The 22,903-nt window shown below is 35.3% G+C and overlaps 1 protein-coding gene across 1 annotated transcript in view; it reads right to left on the bottom strand.

Annotated features, from left to right (window-relative positions):
- The window catches only part of Pif1 (Pif1 DNA helicase), a 94,692-nt gene that overhangs the window by 36,693 nt on the left and 35,096 nt on the right, over positions 1 to 22,903 (bottom strand). The window contains exons 2-5 of the mRNA XM_089098950.1: positions 16,259 to 16,627; positions 11,285 to 11,477; positions 7,743 to 7,878; positions 3,971 to 4,105 (exon numbers count right to left, since the gene is read on the bottom strand). Of these exons, the coding sequence (XP_088955076.1) occupies positions 3,971 to 4,105; positions 7,743 to 7,878; positions 11,285 to 11,477; positions 16,259 to 16,614 (820 nt within the window). The 5' untranslated portion in view covers positions 16,615 to 16,627. The remainder of the gene's footprint in view (positions 1 to 3,970; positions 4,106 to 7,742; positions 7,879 to 11,284; positions 11,478 to 16,258; positions 16,628 to 22,903) is intronic.

Here is a 22,903-nt window from a genome sequence, read left to right as displayed (position 1 = left end):
TTTCTATCTCTTTTTTTTCATTGTGTTTGATGCATTATATTTGAATGAAGGTCTTTTCAACAAACTCGACCAATCCGTATTTCGAGCTGAATGTTTCTATTACCCATAATATCGAGAAAAAAATGAATATGAATAGACAATATTACATACAATAAATTTTATTTTAATTGCATATATCATCAATAAATGTTTACAAAAAATTTCAAAATTATATACAATTTTTAAAACAATTTTATATGTATTTCTTGGAGTCTTAATGATTTTGGATTTATTTAGTTAAGAAAGTGAAAATTATTTTGTCTAAGTTTTTTAAATTAATTTCAGCTCGTTTTTTACTGACACAATCTTTTTTATGGAAAAACGAAAAGAATAATCTAAATCTTTTCGTTTTTTTTTGTCAAATCCATAGTTTGACTTACTATTTATATGTTGGAGAAAATTTTTCCACAATTTTAAATAACATACGCCCTTTTGAAAATCTGGACATACATACTATTGTTTTTAATTTAGCTTCATACCTCATCAAGTTTTCTTGAAAAAAAAAACGCAACAAAACTTAATACCATTCCCAAAACATTGTATCTATGCTCTTTTGACAATCTGGATGCAAATAAACTCTTTTGATTTAATTCAATTGTATGAGCAGAAATGGTAATAGTAGTAGCTCGAAAGTTTTAACTTAATACACTCAGTCGTTCCTGAGATATTGCTGAGACGCCTTATTCGGAACCAGCATACATACAGTGTCTTTTGATTTAGTTTTAAAGCAGAATAAACTTTCCATGGCAGTTTTTATTTTATACCCTATTCTAGGATATACCCTAGGAGAAGTAATAGTAGAGCAATAGGGAAAGTATTAGTGATAATAGTAGTAGTATTAGATGTAAGTAGTAATGGTATTGAAATTGTGCCCTTTTAGCTGTTAGCTGAAGCATTGGGGATAACAAGACAAATAACAAAACTGAATCACGTCCACGTCCTCTCTACCATACACAGCTTATTTACAAATATATAAATATAAAATATGCAGAGAACATGTTTTCAAGAATTTTTTTTCATTTTTAAAAAAAAACTTAATTTTTTTATTTATGACGTCACTTATCCTCGATTATCCCTCATTTTTTCGAGGTTAGCAGCTATAATCTATCCAACAACTAATCCAGACCGTTTCAAGTAGTAATCCTCAAAACCTCTGACGTCATTTACGCCTCGTAAAACGCTAAGCATAAGTAATCGGGCTTCGCGGAAAAGTAATCTCAGGATACTCGAAAACACTGAAACTATTAAAATGTTATGGAAACCAATCAAGCTCTCAGTAAAACATAACAAAAAGTTTAGCGCAAAGAGCGAGGAACTTAGGGAGACCCCCCAATGGTATTATTTGTATGCGTTCTAAGTTTTAGATTTTGTCTTTTCAATTCAATTTTTATCCAATGGTTACAATCGTAACAACCCCCAAAATAGAACTTCTGACTGTCAAAGCAAGTTGCAGAACATCACAAGAAAAAAGAATCTCGCAAAATTTTGATTTAGAACAACACATTACAGGCATATCCATTTTTTTATATCCAACAACAATTAATACCGTAATTTATGAATGAATTAAGCATAATATCCATGAATATAGTAAATTATTCAGAATTAAAACTTCGACTGTGAGGTTTTTTTTTCTTCGTTGTTAATTTTGGAGGATTTTAAAAAACTTCCCTTTAGAAGGTAAACGGTGACCTGGTTCAATTTTGTCCCTGGCCATGCATTTTGAGATTTCCATCGAGAACAGTGATTCTACACTTAAATTTGGAGCGGACTAATACATCTGCTGCCGTGAATGTCCGAAATTGGTGAATGTCCGAAAACTTTTTTTTCTCCTTGCATTTAGTCAGCGTTGCAAGCCAACTTTTTCAATTTAATGGAAGGTTTTATGATGACAAGTTAGGTTAGAATAGGTTTGGTTAGGTTGGGCTAGGTTAGGTTAGGTTAGGTTTTCAACCCATTTCTGATATTTATAACAAAATTTAACCTTATCCAGCCTAACCTAAATTAACATAACCTAACCTAACTTTAACCATCGTAGCTTGCGTAAGACTGAGAAAGCTAACTCGCAAAGCTAATTGAATCCAAGCCGAAAAAAAAAGAATTTCGGACATTCACCGGTGAACATCGACATTAACCAGATTTCAGACATTCACGGTAACATCAATTCTTCTCGTTAGCAAACACTGAAAAAAAAAAGTCCAGCTGGGAAGCATGTCTCAGCCTCTGAGAACGCATGCCCTGGAAGAATGCTGAAGATATCATCGTAGCAAAAGGTCATCAGTGTAGAAGTTCGTCGGTGAACCGCTCAGTTACTGACCTTCTGAAGAGTAAGAGATGGAAACACTCTGGTCCCATCTTTCGTAGGGCACAATATCAACTCACAAACACAGCGTTTGAGTGACATCCCGAGGAGAGGACATACTAACACGGCTACTAAAGATATTAAAAAAGTATTTAAATTTTGGAAAGTTGATAATTAATAGTTTTTGCAAAATTTCGACAGATATAAGCCGTTCAATTGACAAACAAATCCTTCGGCTTTACAGTTTTAAACTTGCGGATGATATGTTCCCAGTTAGTCAAATTCTGTGACTTGAAGATTCAGAAATTAGAAATTTAATTCGCAACTTCGAAATATGCACTGCACTGCAGAAATATGAACTCACTGCAAGAAATTCCCATTGCACAAGCACCAGATGCACTACCAGGAACTCAAAGGCACCAGCATTTACGCATTACGCATTAGAAGTTGTTGGGTGCCTTCAAAATGTGTTACCTTCAATTTATAAAAGCGCTTCACATTACTTTACCACCCCCTCCGCAATGAGCAAATATATAGCCCAAATCATATATTTCCCATGCATTTTTCCGTTTATTGATTTCATCAACCTTGCTTCTTCGCTATTAAATCTAGCCTATCTGAAGAAATGAATTACGTAATCCACGAAAAAATGTGTGGGAAATACAAAATTTGGGCTATATCTTTGAACATTAGGGGGTTGGGGAGTAGCTTGTAGGAATGATATAGACTGAGCAAGTATTTTAGGTTCTCCAGAGTCGTTCTATTCATTTTCCCAATATTTTCGCTAAGAGGTCCATTGACTGATTTTTAACTTAGTTTTTTGTTTATATTATAAACCGCGGTAACTGTTTCAAGCCTTTGAAAGAAAAACAAGCAACAAATAAATAATAACAGGACTATTTACAACGATCCTCATTGAACACAAACATATTTATTTAAAGCAAAATTAGCCATGGGTTCACCGAGAGCAATCCGAATCAAGTTATTACTAAATGGCTTAACCACCTTAAACGCCAGACTGATGGCATTCAAATGCGACGCCAAGTCAGAGTAGAGTCAACAGGCAAAAGGTGGGGGAAGAAAACAAAGATCTTGATATCCTTCTCTAGAGTAATATCTGGTTATAACTCCTATGTTGGGGCGTTGACATGGCAGATCGGTTGACTATTCCAGCATATTCCGCCAGAGAGCCAAGAACCTGTCAATCTAATTTCGGTTGATTTAGTAATTGGTTCATCAAATAGTATATGCTTTGCTAGAGAACCTGGAAATCAATAATCCGATTTCTATCATTTTCCTGAAGTCTATTATTTGTACACATACATCAAGTTCATAAGTTATGTGGCCTCGAAGTATGCCACAAAGGGTTTCAAGTAGCTCAGAATGTATCATACATCTGCCTAGATTTCTTTCAAATGAAAAGGGAAGCTAAACTTTGTCAAGCTATTTTATAAGAGTTAGCATTATTTGCATGAGAGAAACAAAATCATATCACAAACTTAGCTCAATTTATCTTTGTAGTCCAGAGGATAGTCTTGGTATAGCTAGTAAATTAACCCTGATAACAAGATTTTTCGTTAAAGACTTTATATAACGTGAAGCTCATAAAAATGCAGAAAGAAAAGATAGTACCTGCGAAGGAGTGTAAAGTGGTTCCATCTATATGACAGGCAGCGATACCAGTGCTAGCAGTGACAAATGTGGCATCTGGTGGTAGCGATCCTACAATTCTTCTGAGGAGATAAGATTTTCCTGTACCAGCAGACCCTTCAAATAATCGACAGTATAATTACAATTTTTATCCTGTTGACAATCATACATGAACCGTTTAATACCAAGGTTATTTTTCAGCAAGAATATCAACATTAAGTTGTTTCAAAAGTATTTATTAATTTAAGCACCCCTGTCAAAAAAAAAATAAGAAGAAAAGTTAAACTAAAAAATAGGACAAGAAAAGGGAAATTACACTCACTCTGTATTTGTCCTGATACGTTTCTGAATTGTCGGGCAACCCCCCAAACAACTTTCATTGAACTTACAATGCGTATTTAAAATAGTATCACACAAATATATAAGACCAGGATTGCTTCTGGCCCATAACAGAAGTAATATTAAACCATCTAACTAATGCTATTTTGATCAAAAACCGCGAAGACTAGAGTATCTACGAGAAAGTCAGACAAAACAACAAAGAAAATTTTATAAAAATAAAACTAAAGAAAAAGTGCCACTAGGGAAAAAAATAAATAACAACAAATAATAGAAAGCTAAAAACAGTGGATATCCTGGGTTAGGCTAGATAAGCCCCCGTTATAACTAAGCGCTTTGAAACTGGATTTAAACTGAAGCCACGAAAAAGCTACTGTTTGTTTCATTTACTTTTTCTAAATCCCTTAGGGGATTTAATATTATATTGTGCAGGGTGCAAAGGCATAGCTCTGCCTAAAAAAATAGATATAGTCCAACAAAGTCTAATATTGCTTCATTTCGGCTCGTTTCAGGTTTTAATATCTGCTTTTTGCTTTCATTCGAGAAACATATTGGATTCATTTTTAATTGATTGAGTTTCACTGAAGGTTAATTGTGGAAGTGTTTCTATACTTGTTTTTTTTTTAAGTTTTCCACTCCTGGGTTTGAGTTACATCGCTAAAATGTTGGAATGGAACATCAATTTTCAATATTCAAAAATTTGAATATTAAATCAAAATGTTTGATCAGCTGTAATTTCGCGTAGCACTTTTAAAAAGATTTTCAGCACCGGGTTTAGTAATTTTTGATTATACGGTTTAAAAATCCTAATAATTTTCAGTGTAGTGCTGATGCCGTTATGGCTCTTATAATCAATATAACCTAATTTGTTTTTTCACAGGTTTCCGTAAACTCATTTAAATGAAGTTTTTTCGTAGTTTTCAAGTAGATCAACTGAGGAAAAACACGACCTTTGTCATGCTACGGATCGAAGCAACTAAATTTTCTCTTTCAGGATTTGTTATACTCATTAAGGTTAGCCGGGCCCAGTCTTCTTACCCGGTTTATCGATGTCAATGAAGTTGACTAAAGAAAAACAACGTTTGTTACATTTTGGGGTCTGGGAAATAATTCAAGTCAATTTTTTCAAAATACTTTGAAAGGCTTATTTTGCGTATTATTTATGGCGAGTTTACTGTACGGAAATTCGACACAAAACAAACTTGGGCTTATTTCTGGCGTCATGAATGAATACAATCAACATTTTAGGATATGTGCATTTTTCGTTCTCTTTGTCCCTGCCTTCATGCTCAGTAAATTCCATCCAATCAGAGAAAAATAAAATAGAAATTAAATTGCTTAAAGAGCAAAAAACTGGTAATTGCAAAAATATTTGTATATATTTTAACAAGGGATTACATCAATTCAATTCTGGCCTACAAAATCGATCTAGATTGGTCAGAAGTTTGAGAAAATTCATTAAGAGCCTTAATTTTGGAAAAAAGATTTATATCAGTGATGTCATTTTTGTATACATCATTGCAGTATTGCAATGACGTTGTCACACTTATTGGGAAAAACTGAAGATGTTCATGCATGGAAAAGTTTACATTAAATTGCTTAGAAAAAAAAAAAATTTTTAACAGTGATCTGTGGTTGGAAACTGGAAAAGATAATTTTTTTATCTATAACGTCGATTTCGAGGCCGGACCCTGGCACAGCTACGCGACAGGCTTGTATATAATAAATTCTCATTGTCGCTTGTCTCCTAACTCAGACAATGTGAGTCTCTTTTTGATGTCATGGTGTCACCATAGGGTCAATACAACCACTCTGGGAAAAGTACAAATCCTATTTTAAAGATGCAACCATTTTAGATCATTTTTATGGCCAAAAATGTCAATATTCCAGTTTTAAGAAGAAAAAAACTATGTAGTCAATTTCGAGTCATGGCCCAGGAGCTCGGCATGCGGCAGTTGATTAATTTATGGCATCTTTGTATGTTTGTACTGGGTTTTGCGACAAATTTTGTTGGCGTCAAAGATTGTGAAGACGTTGTTCTTCTAACGTAATATTTCTTTCTTCTTCACTTTCATTTTTGCAAAATATAGGGGGGGGCAGGTTTATACTACCTGCATTTAACCAATTTACGAGCCGGATAAATATTTTCTAGTATTTAAAAGAAGTAGTCTTTTCATCTACATTTTACCACATATTTTCGAGCCAGAAAAATATTCTGGAGGGGGGGGGAAGGGATTCATATTTTATTCAAATAGATACACTCCTGATCCCTGGCTTCAGCCCTAGCTCTTAAACTAATTTGAACACTCTCTCCGTTAAATTTATTCAACTTGACCAGGCTGTGGTTTTTTTTGGGGGGGGGGGGTGGGAGTAAAAATTATTATATAACCCATGCCCCTTAAATCTCCGGATGTAGACCCTCATTTAAACAAATTTAGACTATTATTTGACCTTTATTTTTATTTGACTTTTCACTATATTTGACGATTTATTTTTACTTAAAATTGTACTTTTATTTGACGTTTTATTATTTGAAGAATTTTATTATCAACCATTAGTGTGTCGGCATCTAGCAGATTTTTTATTTTATTAGTTTAGGATTCCGTATGCCCTAGAATTTTATTTCTTAGAATCTATCTAGGATTAGTCCAGATTTCTTGAAAGTAGAACTACTGCTTAGGATTCTTTAGAGCACTAATCATTTCCTGTTAAACAGTTTGTTCGTCTATGTCCACACTTTTCACCAACAAACACAAAACGGTTTTCCTCTGTGCAGCTTTTACGTGTCAATTTTTCCAAAATTGAATTAAAAGTTCTCTTCGATACAATTTTGTAAGCCTTGTCAACAGACGAGCGGCACAGTCGTATCCACTATGCTGTCACAAGGTAAATAATTCCCACACCGGGATTTGAACCCGAGCCGGTCAATTGAAAGCCAACTATTCTAGACCACTAGACCATTTGGGATGAAGGTACCACCGAGATTTGAACTCGGATCTTTGCATTCGAAGTCCTAATCATAAATATTAAAAGGAATGTATTTTTGTTTTTAAAAGCTCAAGTAACATATGTATATGTATATAAAATTCACAGTGAATCAGTTTTCATTTTAATATTTATAATCAAACATTTACAAAATTTATTTGAATTTTGATCTATGTTTTAGGCCTATTTGAGGTCAATAATGATAATATTTAAGATCGTTACAAACATATATTTCTAAATGCTTCTTTGATTGTATTGACGTTTTAGGGGGTATTCATAGTCAATAAAAAAGCATTTAAATATTTAAATTCAAACATTAATTAATCTTTCTTTGATTTTTTTTTATTTTGTGTTTGATGCATATTCTAAGTCTTTTTATCTCCTGAAAACTCAACAATTTAAATACAAATGTGCATGCAGAAATATTTACCTGTAAAGAAAATACTCTTGCCTGACAGCACAATAGTGAGGACATTCTTTTGCTCCTCTGTCAGTTGATGCGGGGACAAAAATCTTTTCAAAGAGGCTCTGGCCTGCGACTGAGGGCTCATTCCTCCATTATTCATCTACACAAGAATTTAAATGTAAAATCAAAAGGTTTGTAAAAGTAGAATCCATGGGCAGTTCAGTTGCTAAGACTACGAACTCCATAAAACTAAGAAAAGCAAGACAAAAATAATATGTTGTTGGTAAAACGATATAGCTAAGCTACCTGATATTATCTGACGAAAAAAGAAGTTATCCATCTTGAAATTTGGCTTTTGAGAAGTTCATATATAATCATAATGGAGACTTTTAAACAAATTTTATGTATCTTAGATCTAATTCAGATTAAGTTTTGACCCTTTCATTATCTTCTCTTTTTGTCATAATTTATGACGTATATGTAACATTTATCCTTATGTCCTCATTATTTAAATGCTGGCCTATAGAGTTAAGTGATACAGGGTTTCTTCTCCTTTTTCTGATGGAAGCCCTTTGATTTTTTTCTTGATTCAAATCTTAGGGTAGATTTCACGCAATATGAGTGTTAATATTGGCTGGAAATTACATCTACGGACACAGGGAAATGGGAACCCCCTAGGGGAAATGAAAGAATAGGGGGGGGGGGGTAAATGCACTTTCTCGTTCGGAGGCAAGGGAGCTTCATATTTCGTGTCTGGAGGGAGGGTATGTGAGGCCAAACATATGTGGGTCTCCGATTTGCCTTAAAGTTTTGGCATTATTAGGCCCAATAGAACTTTGAATCAATTGAATCAAGAACTTTGACTTTCAGGTGATGGTCCTGCACCCTAAAGGGTATCAGCTTATACAAACGTAGTATTTTAAACGCCTTACCCAATGCTTACCTACTTTTCTATACTAAGTAGTAAAGTTACATTGAGTACAACTTTTACGCAGGCTAACATAAAAATACATAAAATCATCATAATCATCGTCTACGATCACTGAGATCATCTTAAGTGTACTGTTCAAAAATTAAAAACGTGTAATGGAGATAAAGATTCAAGCTCTTATCTAGTGTGAAAAAGTTTCTAGAAAAAATTCATTAATTTGTTCTCAAAATTTATTAATTGCTCATCCAGGGATTCCGCTTTGTTGTTGTTATATTGATATTTCCATAACGTGACATGACTTTTGTAACGTAAATTCTAAGTGGAGCTAAACTCTATGCAGCACTACCTTCCTTACGGACAAAATTTGAACGTTCAGATTAAATAACGTAACAATGTCTTATGCTGGTATGAAAGGTTCTACGACGTAGCGTGACCGAATTATTAGAAAAATACACTGTTGTACGATAAGCGGCTCTTTCAACTAAAAGAACGGAATTTTTTTTGATAAAACATTTTGGGTTTACGAAACATGAATACGGAAAGAAGAAATTGGATTTGGTCAAACTGTCAAGTAGCACATTTAAACTATGTTGTAAGTGTTTCCGCAAATCCCATTTTGGAGATATTCTGTTTCATCTAGTCTGGCTACAAGCTTAAACAAGTCAGAAATAAAAAATAATCAGAAGGAATCTTAATCTGAAAGGAATCCTTAATTTGACACCTGGAATAAAATGGGTTTGCACTGAATAAACACGGCTGTTTTAGCTTGAGAAATGCTGCATATATGATATATTCAACCCCCTAATATCTACTCTACTTCCAATGTCATCTCTGTCATTTTTTTGTCTCATACAGAAAACAGCATGACTAAACCACATGAAAAAGGGAGGACAACAACAAAATTACACCCCTAGATTTAAAAAACGCATTTTTGTCACCCTCCTATTTGTCGTGAATTTCCACCACAAGAAACCTAAAAAAACAGAAGGTAAAACTAAAAACTGTCTTACAAAATAAATATCATAAAAAAAAACTAGGCTAGAATAGGTACAATACAATAGATAAATACAATCTAAGACTAGGCACGTGTGGCAAAAGAAAACACTCAAGAAGTGGTTTTGAAAAAAAAGTGATACCAAACAGAAATAGATCTTTTTTGGCTCAACTAGGGGGCTTCAAAGTAAAATAATTGACCCAAAATAAAATTTGGAACTGAATTAATAAATATAATCAGAAGTTTTCGATCGACCTTTCTTCAGTAATAGTTTTTAAACAAAATTCTCTACACAAAATTAATCTATTTGGAAAAAAATAACAAAAAATTTTGTATGCTAAATTAGAAACTTAATAAATTTTTCTTGCATTTATACCATTTAGACTTTGATTTCAGAAAGTCATTTCGAGTTAAAACAACCAGGACAACTTTAAAGTCCACTGATTTATAAATTATGAACACCAAAAGCAATATAATCGCGTTTCGTTTACAACCCACGGAACTACATCAACAACTTTCCGAAAAGAAAATATTCTTTTCTTTTTCATAATTTTGATTTGAAACATTCTTAAGCTATAATTTACATAGTGACCATATGACACCGACCAAACACTTGGACTTTATTTTTAACCTAAGAATTAAAATATTTGGTTCCAATAATAGTTTTCCTGCTCGATTTGAAAACACGATAGGAATTTCCCTATTCCCAATAAACTATGCATAATAATTTTAAAAATCTTTTCCTTAACATGCCAACAATACTGCAGAAAAATTTCAATACAGTTACGCAAAACCATGAAAAAGAAAATCTGATAGCAGTTTGGGATCAACAATCATTTAAAAAAAACTGCATTAGAAAATATTCCTGCTTAATAAAAACGATTATTTTCTTTATAAGATAATACCCTTAATTAGATAAAATAAACTTAAGAAAACTGTTGCATAAAAACTATGGAGAGTTAAATTCATCACATCATCACAAAAATCATTCATCACATTAATCACAAACGTTTCATCAGGAACGCGAACAACTTTTCTTGAACCAAACAGTTTCTACTTCAAAACTCCGCAAGCATATTGATTGAACACTTTGACTTTTGCCATTCTACTTCTGCAAATATCTGAACTCTAAATTGATATTTATGCGAAGTTTTACACGTATTTTTCACTATGCCTTTACAATTTTTGAGCGGCAAGAGATGGAACTACCATCCTCCCTCCCCTATTTATAATCTTGCCTTCCTAATAGAAATAATGACTGGCCCCTCCCCCAGCCGAGTTTAATTATGACTACGTCCTCGTCTTTCGTTCTTTTAGTGAATAAACGTTTAAGCAGCAGTTTAAACAAAACGCCAAGTACATCTCTTCCTTAAAGATTGTTAAATAGCACACTTTTTTTTGTCTTCTTGATACAACATGAATTTCAAACAGGTTTTACTAATAAAATTAGGCCTGATATGATCAAAGTGTTAGCAACTCTAAACCCAAACATACAGTATGAAATAGATTCACAATTGCATATATTTGTTGCCCCCTCCCCATGTGCTTGAAAAAAACCTCATATAGCCCCTTCCACTAGAACGAGACCCATGCCTTACGTGTGCTGAATCAACTGGCTTACAATTAGATGTGTATACTCACTTCCAGTCTTCTCTTCTTTAGTGCTTCAATTCTGTTGCAATTTTCTTGAGTATTCAGTTGCTTTAACGGTTGCCCTTTTTTCCTCGTTGGCGTAGTCTCTGTTCCTAATTTATTGGATAGAGCAACAATGTCCTTAGAGGTTAAAGGACTTATTTCTTCTGTGAGGTTCAACTTCGTTGCAAGTAGTCTGCATCTGAGGTCGAAAAGATGATTTTATTCAATTTCAGTCAATTCTATTGTTTAATCACCAATATTTATCAACACTGTAAAACTAAAAGTAAATTTGCCAAAAGTTTACTCAATTTACGCAGTTCAATTTAAGCAATTTACTAAAAAATACTCAATTTACGCAATTTACTCATAAATACTCAATTCACGCAGTTCAATTTAATCAATTTACTCAAAAATATTCAATTTACGCAGTTCAATATACACAATTTACTAAAAAAGACTCAATTCAAGTCGTTTAATTTACGCAATTTACTCAAAAATACTCAATTTACGCAGTTCAATATACACAATTTACTAAAAAATACTCAATTTACGCAGTTTAATTTACGCAATTTACTCAAAAATACTCAATTTACGCAGTTTAATTTACACAATTTACTCAAAAATACTCAATTTACGTAGTTCAATTTACTCAAAAGTTCAATTTACGCAATTTACTCAAAAATACTCAATCTACGCTGTCGCGTTTGCTGCAGAAGCTACAACCTAGTAAAGAGTGACCAAAACCCATACCAGCAAAAAAAGTTTTTAAAGAAACGGTCTAGCAATAAATATATCTCATGAAGCACTATTTTGAACAAATTTACTGTTAAAATACAAGTGTTTTAATGTTAAGTCTCAAAAGTGTTGTAAAAATTGACGAAAAATATGGTGGGTGATCAAATCAGAGATATCAACAAAGCCAATTAAATTACCTCCTGAAAGGAAAAATTTATTATTGTATCTGGTTAAAGACACTTCTTGACTACTGAGGTCCTTACATCGGCCCTGTAGTGTGTTGCTACAGCTGGATTCGAACCCCGTGTCCCGCACTACCAAGCTGAGATCAAACCCACTGCACCGCCAAAGAACAAATAATTTGACGGATGTAGGACTTAAACATGAGACCCTTTATTAACTGATCTGGTACACAAACCATGTTATTAGAAGTCACAAACCAAGTTATATTAACTAATCTATTTTCTTTGATTTGAAAGATGTTCTTCAATGGCAAAAAATACAAAATGCAGAGAGAAGCTTGAAACCTCTATAGTAGGGTTCTCTCATACGTTGAATCTGACGGTGTGATTTTCATTAAGATTCTATGAATTTTAGGGGGGTTTCTCGCTTTTTTTCTAAAATATGTCAAATTTTCACAGGCTCGTAACCTTTGATGGGCAAGACTAAACTTGATGAAACTTATATATTTGAAATCAGCATAAAAATCTGATTCTTTTGATGTATCTATTGATATCAAATTTCCGTTTTTTTAGTTTCGGTTACTATTGAGCCGGGTCGCTCCTTACTTACAGTTTGTTACCAAAAACTGTTTGATAAAGTGCAACTTTAAGGATTCGATATCAGTAAAATTTCAATGATAATGGGCCTTTAGTAAATTTGATTATATTGGTATAACGTAGGCCTAATATTTTTTAAATGGTTTACAAGCTATATTTATGAGAAACAGATAGTTACTGGCGACCCTGGATGAAACGCGAGAAATATAATTTGTGTCACCTGCAGAGTTTCATCCTGGGGCCACTTTTATTCATAGTACATGTTAACGACCTCCAGGTTGCCCTAATAGGACTATCAAGGCAATATTGCAACCTCCGCTCTAGAGCAGAGGTTTACAATGTATAGGTTACGACATCTATTATTTCTAGAATTGAAAGGCAGGGAAACATGAAAAGTTTCTCCATGGTCAAAAACCTGACCCAAAGCAAACAATCCTCCATCTTTGATAATCCTACCAACCCCCACTAATAAGGTTTAAAATTCTCTATTGACTAATAAAATTTGGCTGGCGGTGTCAATTCATGAAAATCCACCAACCGAGACCACTGGAATTAGCAGGCAAATTCAATTCTAAAGGCGCAATTCAAAGCTGCAATGAGTGGTGTAAACTTTGAGGTCTAGGTTATCTTATTCATAAATTTCTAGCACGTCCTACACAGGAATAGAAAGAGCAAAAACTATAAAATTAACACTGTTAGACAGAACATATTGATGGTAGCTATTATGATGCTTTATTTAGGCCATGATATTCTAGGTTTGATTATTGAATAAGATTTTATTTCGAATTCTCTTTCTAGCAGCTATTCATTTCTACTGACCAGTTCTTCTAAAACGTTAAAGCTCAAGAAAAAAAAAGAAAAAAAGAAGAAAGTATGCTTTCTGGTGAGAATTTCAAAATTCTTCGTAGCATTATGGCATAAAAACTGTATTAAGAATAACATAAATTTCTGTGAAGTATATTACCAACAAATCTTAAATTCTTTTAAATTCCTTTAGGTCTACAAAATCTACATTTTCCACATGTGATAATATTTCATACACAATTGAATTTTTCATTACAGCTCCTTAAAGATTTCGAAGATAATACAGCCCATGGACTCTTTACATGACTAAATTTCAGATTCTTCATTTAAGGAGAAGTTTTAAAGGCGTGGGAAGTTATACCTCTATATAATACCTTATTTCAGAAAGCTTCGCTCTTGATTTCCCAGTCTTTTTTTGTGTGTAAGCTGAACAAAAATTTTCTTATCAGATTTTCGTCTATACTTTTGAATAATAGAGCGAAGCTGCAAACAAATCAAATTTTAATAAACTAAGTTTTTCGGATGAAAGTTATAAGGTCAAAGTTGAATAATCAATAAAGTGACGAAAAACTAATGATTTGTATATTAAATTGCTAAACAAGTTTTCGAATAAACTGAGGTTTTGATATTTGACTCACCGTATATGAATGGAATTAATGCAAAATTTACACACTTATATCTGATTAAAGTGAGCTTGCATTTTTAAGACTTGTTAAATTGTTTCGTAAAAATTTCTGATTTCATGGCTAACAGAAAACTTAGAGAGCTTAAGTATTTTTTTTCTTATTTTTAAAGGTCACATAAGGAGGTTTTCTGCATCTAGTCCTGTTTGTTATATTGATTATGTTATATTGTTATATTGTTATATTAAGGACCATTTAGTTAAGAATCAAACTGAATAATTTTTTTTTTTATTTTTTTTTTTATATTTTTTTTTTTTTTGTGGAGTTGATGTCCCCTGAATGTTTAGTTTTGTTTTATGGTGGTCTTCTCTGCGCTATTACTCCCTGACCTCAGGTATGACTATCAATATTTATTGCTGAAACTTGTATAGTTCACTAAGGAGTAGCATTCATGAAGATGGGTTAAATTTTATTGCTTTCGCACCATTTTATTACAGTCCAATAATTATAAGCCTTATGACTGAATTAACCCATAAACCTCAATTTTGCTACCTAGCCTCAGAAATAAGCAGAGTTGATTGAATTGGAATTTATATAGTTTTAAATACAAGCTAAAAGGGCTGTACATGGCTTAAGTTTTGATTTTTTAATATTTTGGATAAGAGTTATGAATAATATCGTAACAGCTATTATGATGTTAGTTTTATCTGTAAGCTAATACACATAATTCTGTTATCGACGATTAGCGATCTATACTTATAAGTAATAAAGCTGCAAATAAATCAAATTTTTAATTATGTTTTTTGTGTGAAAGTCTATTTAATATATTGATAATCAAATTTGGTTTATTTATTCTAATATTTTGCATATAAGTTTCAACAGATTGTATCATGATGTTTACTCGTATTTGCGAATTCTGAAAACCTACCACTTTACTGAGTAAGTGAGCTTGCATTTTAAAGTTAAATTGTTTCGTAAAAATTTCTGATTTCATGGCTATGATAATTCATGATAGCTCAAGTCCCTCTTTGTACAGGCCAATGAGCCTTTGAGGGATTAATAACATGTAATATTATATGTGTATTTAATGAAGATTATCTGTTTTCAGTGTAATGCTAATTTTCAGAATTCTAAAATATCTATCAAATCAAAACTTCTACAATGTGAAAGGTCAACCTTGGTGTTTTCTTTCATCAAAGACACTTTTTTTTATTACATTGATGCAGGAGAGATTTTGAAGGATCAAAGACATATACCTTAGAAATTTTTAGAATGGTAAACAAATGTATAGGCTATTTCTTAACCAAATCACAGCTTCCATAACTACACCACTATACACGGGACAATTTTCTTGAAATTGTCCCGGGCCTAGGGGCGCAAAAAAACACACCGAGCAATTTTTTTTCTTAGCTAAAATAGGACTGATGTGATTTATTGTCAAAGTGCCATGTGAACTTTCCTGCTGCACTGCCTATTCGCAGTAGTGATTTTAAAACAACACAGGAATTACGTAGCCTCTTTTAAACTGTCAGATGTCTCCCAAGAATGGCAGCTGAGAGCTCGGTATAACATCTCTCTTGCATTACTTTTGGCTAATCACTCATCAGTTGCCTTCTGTTCAGAGCCTCCACTATCCCCGAATTTTCGGAAATTTCTCCATAAATATCTGTGTCTCCCTAAAAAAATGACTTGGGCCTAGGGGCGCCAAAATACCTGAGCCTAGGGACACAAAAGACTTAAATCCGGCATTGGGGGAGGGTAGAGAAAGAAGCTTGCGGTAGAGACGGGTAAAGAGAGAGAGAGAGAGAGAGAGAGAGAGAGAGAGAGAGAGAGAGAGAGAGAGAGAGAGAGAGAGAGAGAGAGAGAGAGAGAGAGAGAGAGAGAGAGAGAGAGAGAGAGAGAGAGAGAGAGAGAGAGCGAGAGAGAGCGCGAGAGAGAGAGAGAGAGAGAGAGAGAGAGATAGAGAGGAGGGGGAGGAGAGATTTGAAAAAATATATAGATGTTGGACTAATTATGACAATTGTGAAAAAAGGACTTACCTAGAAGCAATTGGTGTTTTCTTTGCCTGCAAAGCAACTTTGAAGGTCAGAGTCTTGACAAACAGCTGCAAAGACCTTGAAGGTGCATTTGAGATCATTAGAGATTCATTAGTTAAAAGAATAGTGGCCTTTCCTTCATGCATAAAGTTTTTATGTACTTTTACTGCATTCAATGTGAAAGAACAGACTTCACTGCTCTGACTAGTTATAAGGAGAATGAGGTCTCGAAATTGATTTCGGCCAAGATTAATTTTGGCATTTTTGATTATTCTGCCTTTTGATCCAGGATTTTTTGATGGCTGAACTTGTACAATACAAGAAACTTCTGGACATATTAGTTTAGGTGAAAGGTCCATGGTTAAACTTCAACTAAAAAAAAAGAAAAAAAAAGAAAAAAAAACACTAATAGAAAAAAGAATATAAACATTTTGTCATAATATGAACTAAAAGTTTTTGCTTCGTCTTGACCCATTTGTGCTATAAAAATAAATCAGGAACTATGGACTTCACTGCTAATCAATCATAAAACTATGGATGGACCTAAATTGATTTGTAAAATTGGCAGGAAGTGGTGACTATGTCATAGCAGATGAATCAAGCAAAAAGTATAGAAACATGGAGAAATAAAAGGGATTTTGAAACATCTGGGAAATGGGCAAACCCCCATTCTTTAATTATATTCTTTAATCGTTTAATTGTGTATGAGCTACAGTGTTCTAGGCTAACCTCCTGGTAAATTCACCCAACATTTATAATTGAGCAGCCACATAGAAAGAAAGACGAAAGAAAAGAATGAAGAGAAAGGAATTATGAAACATTTAAATGTATTCCAAACTATTGGTAGAATATTTGGTATAGAATGTCCTACAGTATTGATTTCTATTAGTTCTTCTTTTTTGGGGGGTGGGGGGGGAGGACGAGGGGGTGCTATCATAGCAAGGTAGTATAAAGGTTAAATAATGTGGAAATAAGAAATTAATGGCAACTGTAGAAAGGATGTTGTATGATGAAACTGTACATAGATTTGGGCTAGGACTTAAAACACAACTGATTGCTTCCTGTGAACTTGGTTTGGCACCAACATGCATATTACATGATGCCAATTAACCTTTTGTAATTATGTATGCTTCAACTAGGTGTACATCAGATAGTCAGACAGTAATTAGCAGCTAGAAAGGAATTTTCCAGACGGAAGAATTGTCCAAAGGGGGGGGACAGGGATCCCAGAGGGAATTGTCCTGAGAGAGATCAACCGGACACGAAGCTAGACATTGACAAGTTCTTTGACTAGTTTTTCAATTTTAGAATTATCAGGAGTTATATTAAGGAGGAAGAACCCTAATACAATCAGTTTACTATATTATTTATTCATAGAGTAATGCAGATATGAATTACATTTTGCATAAACACTGGCTACAGCATTATTATACACATTACGGTTACATATTGAGTTTCAAGTCTAACATAATAATTGCCATGGAACAATTATATCACATACATTTGCATTCAGTGGTGTAGATGAACCTTGTTGCAAGCATCCTCCAAAATGTTGTCCTCCCTCGTCCCAAGCATTTCATGTATTATGCTCATAATGATGTAATTTGGCAACATAAAAAAACTTGCATTTTCGAAATAAAGTTGGGTGCAATGGGACTACCCTTCATTTAATATATAACGATTTTTTTTTGTATAAGCACATAGGTATAAAAGTTCAGTCTCATGGCTGCCTCCAAGCCCTCTTAGACGAAATATTTGTAGAAATTCTTAAAAATGTTTAAAATCTGGGCATAAGGGTCTAAAAAAATTTGAAAATTGTATAAGCATATTAGAAGAAAGAAATAAACTAGATACTTAGTGGATAACAATAATGTTCATATAAATCATCACAAAATGAGTATTTGGTTGAATATTTGCTTTGTTACAAATAGGAAATTGCCAAATTTGAAGTTTTCAGGATTTGTTAATACAGATATTTAAAATACTTCCATTTCGAACTTAGTATAGACTATTACTGAGAACTTTTTATTAGATTTTGAAAATGAAAAATATTTTAATACATCATTAAAAAAAAAATGTTAATTATTATTTGGTTTTCAAATATTCAAATTGTTTTTGTATTCTAAGACCTCCCTCAACCATGTTTTCCAAGGTCTGTAGGCAACTAGCATAAGTTAATTCAGCAATCAAGACAGAGACAAATTTATCTTATTAGAGACATGCTCAAGAACTCAATTATAATTAAGTAACTACTATTACTTTCATTTTAAAATAGCGCATAACACCATACTTAACCACTAAAATGCTTAAAATATATAAAAGGGGTAAATTTTCTACTTCAACCCACAGTGCCCTAATTTGTATCCAATTTACCACAGAATGATTTTGTCATCGTAATTTTTTGATATTTTTTTTAATCAAACAGTTTGTGCTAATGAACTGTAACTAAGGAGCGACCCGGCTCAACAGGAACGAAAAAAAAAAAAAAAAAAAAAAAAAAAAAACGGAATTTTGATACCAATAGGCATATCAAAAGAATCGGATTTTTATGCTGATTTCAAATATATAAGTTTCATTAAGTTTAGTCCTACCCATCAAAGCTTACTAGTCTGTGAAAATCACACATATTTTAGAAAAAAGGTAGAAACACCCCCTAAAATTCATAGAATCTAAATGAAAATCCTATCATCAGATTCAGCATATCAGAAAACCCTACTACAGAAGTTTCAATCTCTGATCTGTAAAAATGTAGAATTTTGCATTTTTTTTGCCAGAAGACAGATCACAGATGCGTTTAGGGGGAAACACCCCCTAAAATTCGTAGAATCTTAATGAAAATCATACTATCTGATTCAGAGTATCAGAAAACCCTACTATAGAAGTTTCAAGCTCCTATTTGTAAAAATGTTGAATTTTGTATTTTTTTTTGCCAGAAGACAGATCACGGTTGCGTGTTTATTTATTTATTACTATTTTTTTTTTGGGGGGGGGGAGGGCGATCGTATCGACCCAGTGGTCCTAGAATATCAGAAGATGGCTCATTCTAACGGAAATTAAAAGTTGTAGTGCCCTTTTAGTGACCAAAGCATTGGATGACAACTAGGCCCCCTCCCACACCCCTTTTTTTCTCAAAATTGTCCCATCAAAATTTTGAGATAACTATTTTGTTCAGCATAGTTGAACAGCCGAATAACTATACCTTTGGAGATATCATGACCCCAACATCTCCCCCGGGGAAAGATTTATAAGTTATAAAATTTGCCCATTGTTTACATATAGTAAGGCCTTCTTGTTATTGGGAAGTATGCATACATTTTTCGGATGGGAAGGGGGATGAGTTTTCTGCTGGTGGGACTTTTTACGGGGATGATTTTCCATGGGAAGGAAATTTTCCAGGGGAAATTTTACACTGGGGGAAATTGCCAGAATTCCTACACGAAATTTGTCTTATGTCTTGCTTTCTCTTCGACAACTCAATTTTACGCATGGAGATGTTAAGGATAATCATCCGGGGTAAATCAAACAGTTCGTGGTAACAAACTGTAAGTAAGGAGCGAATCGACTCAAAGTAACCAAAACTCTAAAAAACATAATTTTGATAGTATGCTTTTTTTTATTTTTTATTCCAATATTCACGGCGCCAGGTACTTCAAAGTATCTGATATGCCACTATTCATTTACCTCGTTCAATAGCCTCGAGGTTTTAAATGTCTATTGAACCTTCTTTTGAAGGTGTCAACAGAGGGATTTGCAGGGATAATATCCCCAGGAAGATCGTTCCAGATAGAAGTGCAGCACCGGATGAAGCTGTTCCTCAAGTACTCGGTTTTCGGCGCATCCTCCTTTAGATAATTGGACCGAGCTGTGTACCTTCGTGTCTGCCTTGTGGGCTGGACAAAGGGGGGCACAATTCGAGAGAGCTCGTCTGAGGGAGGCGAATTCATGTACTTGTAAAAAACAGCCATCGACGCTACATCAAACCTTTCATTCAGAGGCTGGAGCGATTCTTGTGTAGAGGCGCAGCCCGCCCTAATTGCCCTATTCTGGATCTTCTGAAGTGGTGCCAACAGCGTTTTCGGAACACCAGCATATAGCGGGCATTCATATTCAGCTATGGGTCTGATGCAAGACTTGTAGAGTGGGATGATCGAGCTTGATGGAAGAAGGTTTTGCAGCGAAGAGTAACTCCCAGCTTTCTTGCGCAGGGTGGTCTCACCCGATCAAGGTGGTTGTTCCAAGAGAAATCGTTGGAGAAATGAATCCCCAGTAGACGAAGCTCGTCGACTCTCTTTATAGCTTCATTTTTGAAGATGAAACTAGGGTGTTTACGTGGCATCTTTGATCGGGTAATTAGAAGCTCCTTTGTTTTCGATGCATTTAAGTTGATCCATGCATCAGACCACTTTTCAATTTTCAAAAGATCCTTCTGTAGGGAAAGGGAGGCTTGTGTTGGGTTCGTGTTTAGGGACGGCTGAGTGTGTCGTGGTATCGTCGGCAAAGCGATGCAGAGGGTTTGCGAGTTTGTCTCCCATGTCGTTTATGTAGATAAGGAAAAGCGTGGGTCCCAAGACACTGCCCTGGGGTACCCCTGCTTTCACTGGATATTCGCGGGAAATAAACCCGTCAAGAACAACCCGCAGTGAACGATCGGAAAGAAAGCTCTCAATCACTTTTAACAGACTTCCACGAACACCATACACATAGAGTTTCTTTAGCAGGCCACGGTGCCATACTCTGTCAAAAGCTTTCTCAATGTGGAAGAATAATAGCCTGATGTCGTATCCCATTGCCAGAAGTTCTATCCACTCCTGATACTGGGCCACTAGGCAGTCTAATGTTGGGCGTTTCCGGCCGAATCTATATTAGCGACCGCCTAGAAGGTCATGTGATTCCAGGTACTGATGAAGTGTTTTATTGGAGACGCTCTTGTCGACTTGGCCAGCACAGGAGAGAAGGTTAATAGGCCTGTAGGAACCCACGCTCGTTGGATCGCCTTCTGGCCGTAAAGTAGGTACAACATGGGCGGACTTCCATGTTCGTGGGAAGGATCCGGAGCGAAAGCAAAGCCAGAAAAGCAATGACAAGGGTCCACCTAGTTCGGCACTGCAGGACTCGAGGGAAAAATTTGGTATGTTGTCAGGACCCGTGGCTTTGGTCACATCAAAATGCTGCAGAATGCGAAGGATCTTGGGAGCAGAAAAATTCAGACGTTTCAGTACTGTGTCAGTTCGGTCGGAGAAATATGGGATTTCTCTACTATCTTCGTCCAGATTCAAGACGTCGGCGAAAGCCTTAGCAAGAGCTACTGCCGTTGCCTGCGCATCATTTACTATTGTCCTGTTATTCTGGAATGACGGACTGGCGGTCCCCTTGGACGACGGTAAAGCCTCCTTGATAATTTTCCACCAGCTCGTTGAAGCTTGGTGGCGAATTTCTCCTTATACTGAACCCGGGATTGCCGAATCGCTCGAACTGCATCTTTGCGCGCATTTATGAATGCAATTCTGTCCTCTTCGCTCTTCGAAAGTAGCCATCGCTTGTGTGCCTTTTGCTTTGCTCGGATTGTCTTCTTACACTGGGCGTTGAACCAAGGTTTGTCCTTACTGGACACCTGGATCCGAGACAGAGTCAACTATGGCCTGCTGGTACTTATCTGCAGCTTTCTCTGGGCCTTCCAGGAGGAAGGCTCTCCACTGCTGAGAAAAAAGAGTGTTTCTCAAACCGTCCCAATCACCTCTTTTGTATAGCCAGATTGTTCACTCATGCTTTGCTGGATGCGGAATACGTAGGTTTCCACGTGCAGCGACGTCAACGTGGTCACTGATGAAAGCATGAGCGTCTACCTTAAAGAAGTCAGGGTGATCTGTAAGGAAGAGGTCAAGACGAGATAATCCGTTAGGGCCGTGATACGTGTTGAAATCGACAAGTTGTTCCAGCCCGTAAGAGAGCGATAGATCATACAAGTCCGATCCTTCCGTATCATTATTTTTGCTGCGAAGCCACGCGCTATGATGGACGTTGAAGTCTCCATGAAGGATAATGGCAGACTTAGCATGCTTGCCCCGAATATATTCGATGGAGGCTTCAAGGTAGCTGGTAATCTGGGAAGTTGGAGGGTTATACACGGTACCGACAATCACGGATTTATTTGGGAGGGTCACCCTAACCCACAGAGTTTCTTCGCCTGTGAATCTGGTATGTTCAGGCATGAATAAGGTATATGGCTCTGTATATAAACAGCGACACCTCCTCCTCCGTATTTAGCGCCGTCAGTACGCTCTCGATCCCGCCTGAGGAGCGTGTATTCCTCCATGGCAATCTCACTGCTCTGTTTTTCTTGGTTTAGATTGGTCTCAGTGATGCACATGATAGATGGCTTGGCCGAGTTCACTAAATGTAGGAATTGGTCAAACTTAGATCTGAGACCTCGTACATTGCAGTGGGCTACCGTAAACGGGTCCGTTTGGATGGTCGGTGGACGTGCTACACGTCGTCGTCGAAATGGCTGTTTGGTCCGAGGCTTTTTGTTGTTAATCATAACCAGGTAAAAGAAGCTTTGCCGGGTGGTTACCCCAACAAAGCCCGTAAATCCATTGCCATGCATCATTAGACGGGGAACGGTGCCACCTGCCACGCACCTCATTACCG

Source organism: Artemia sp. Qi Xiang Cuo, chromosome 13, assembly GCF_049724085.1.
Source record: "Artemia sp. Qi Xiang Cuo chromosome 13, ASM4972408v1, whole genome shotgun sequence".
In the NCBI taxonomy this organism is placed as follows: Eukaryota; Metazoa; Arthropoda; class Branchiopoda; order Anostraca; family Artemiidae; genus Artemia; species Artemia sp. Qi Xiang Cuo.
This window is presented reverse-complemented; position numbering and strand designations above follow the sequence as displayed.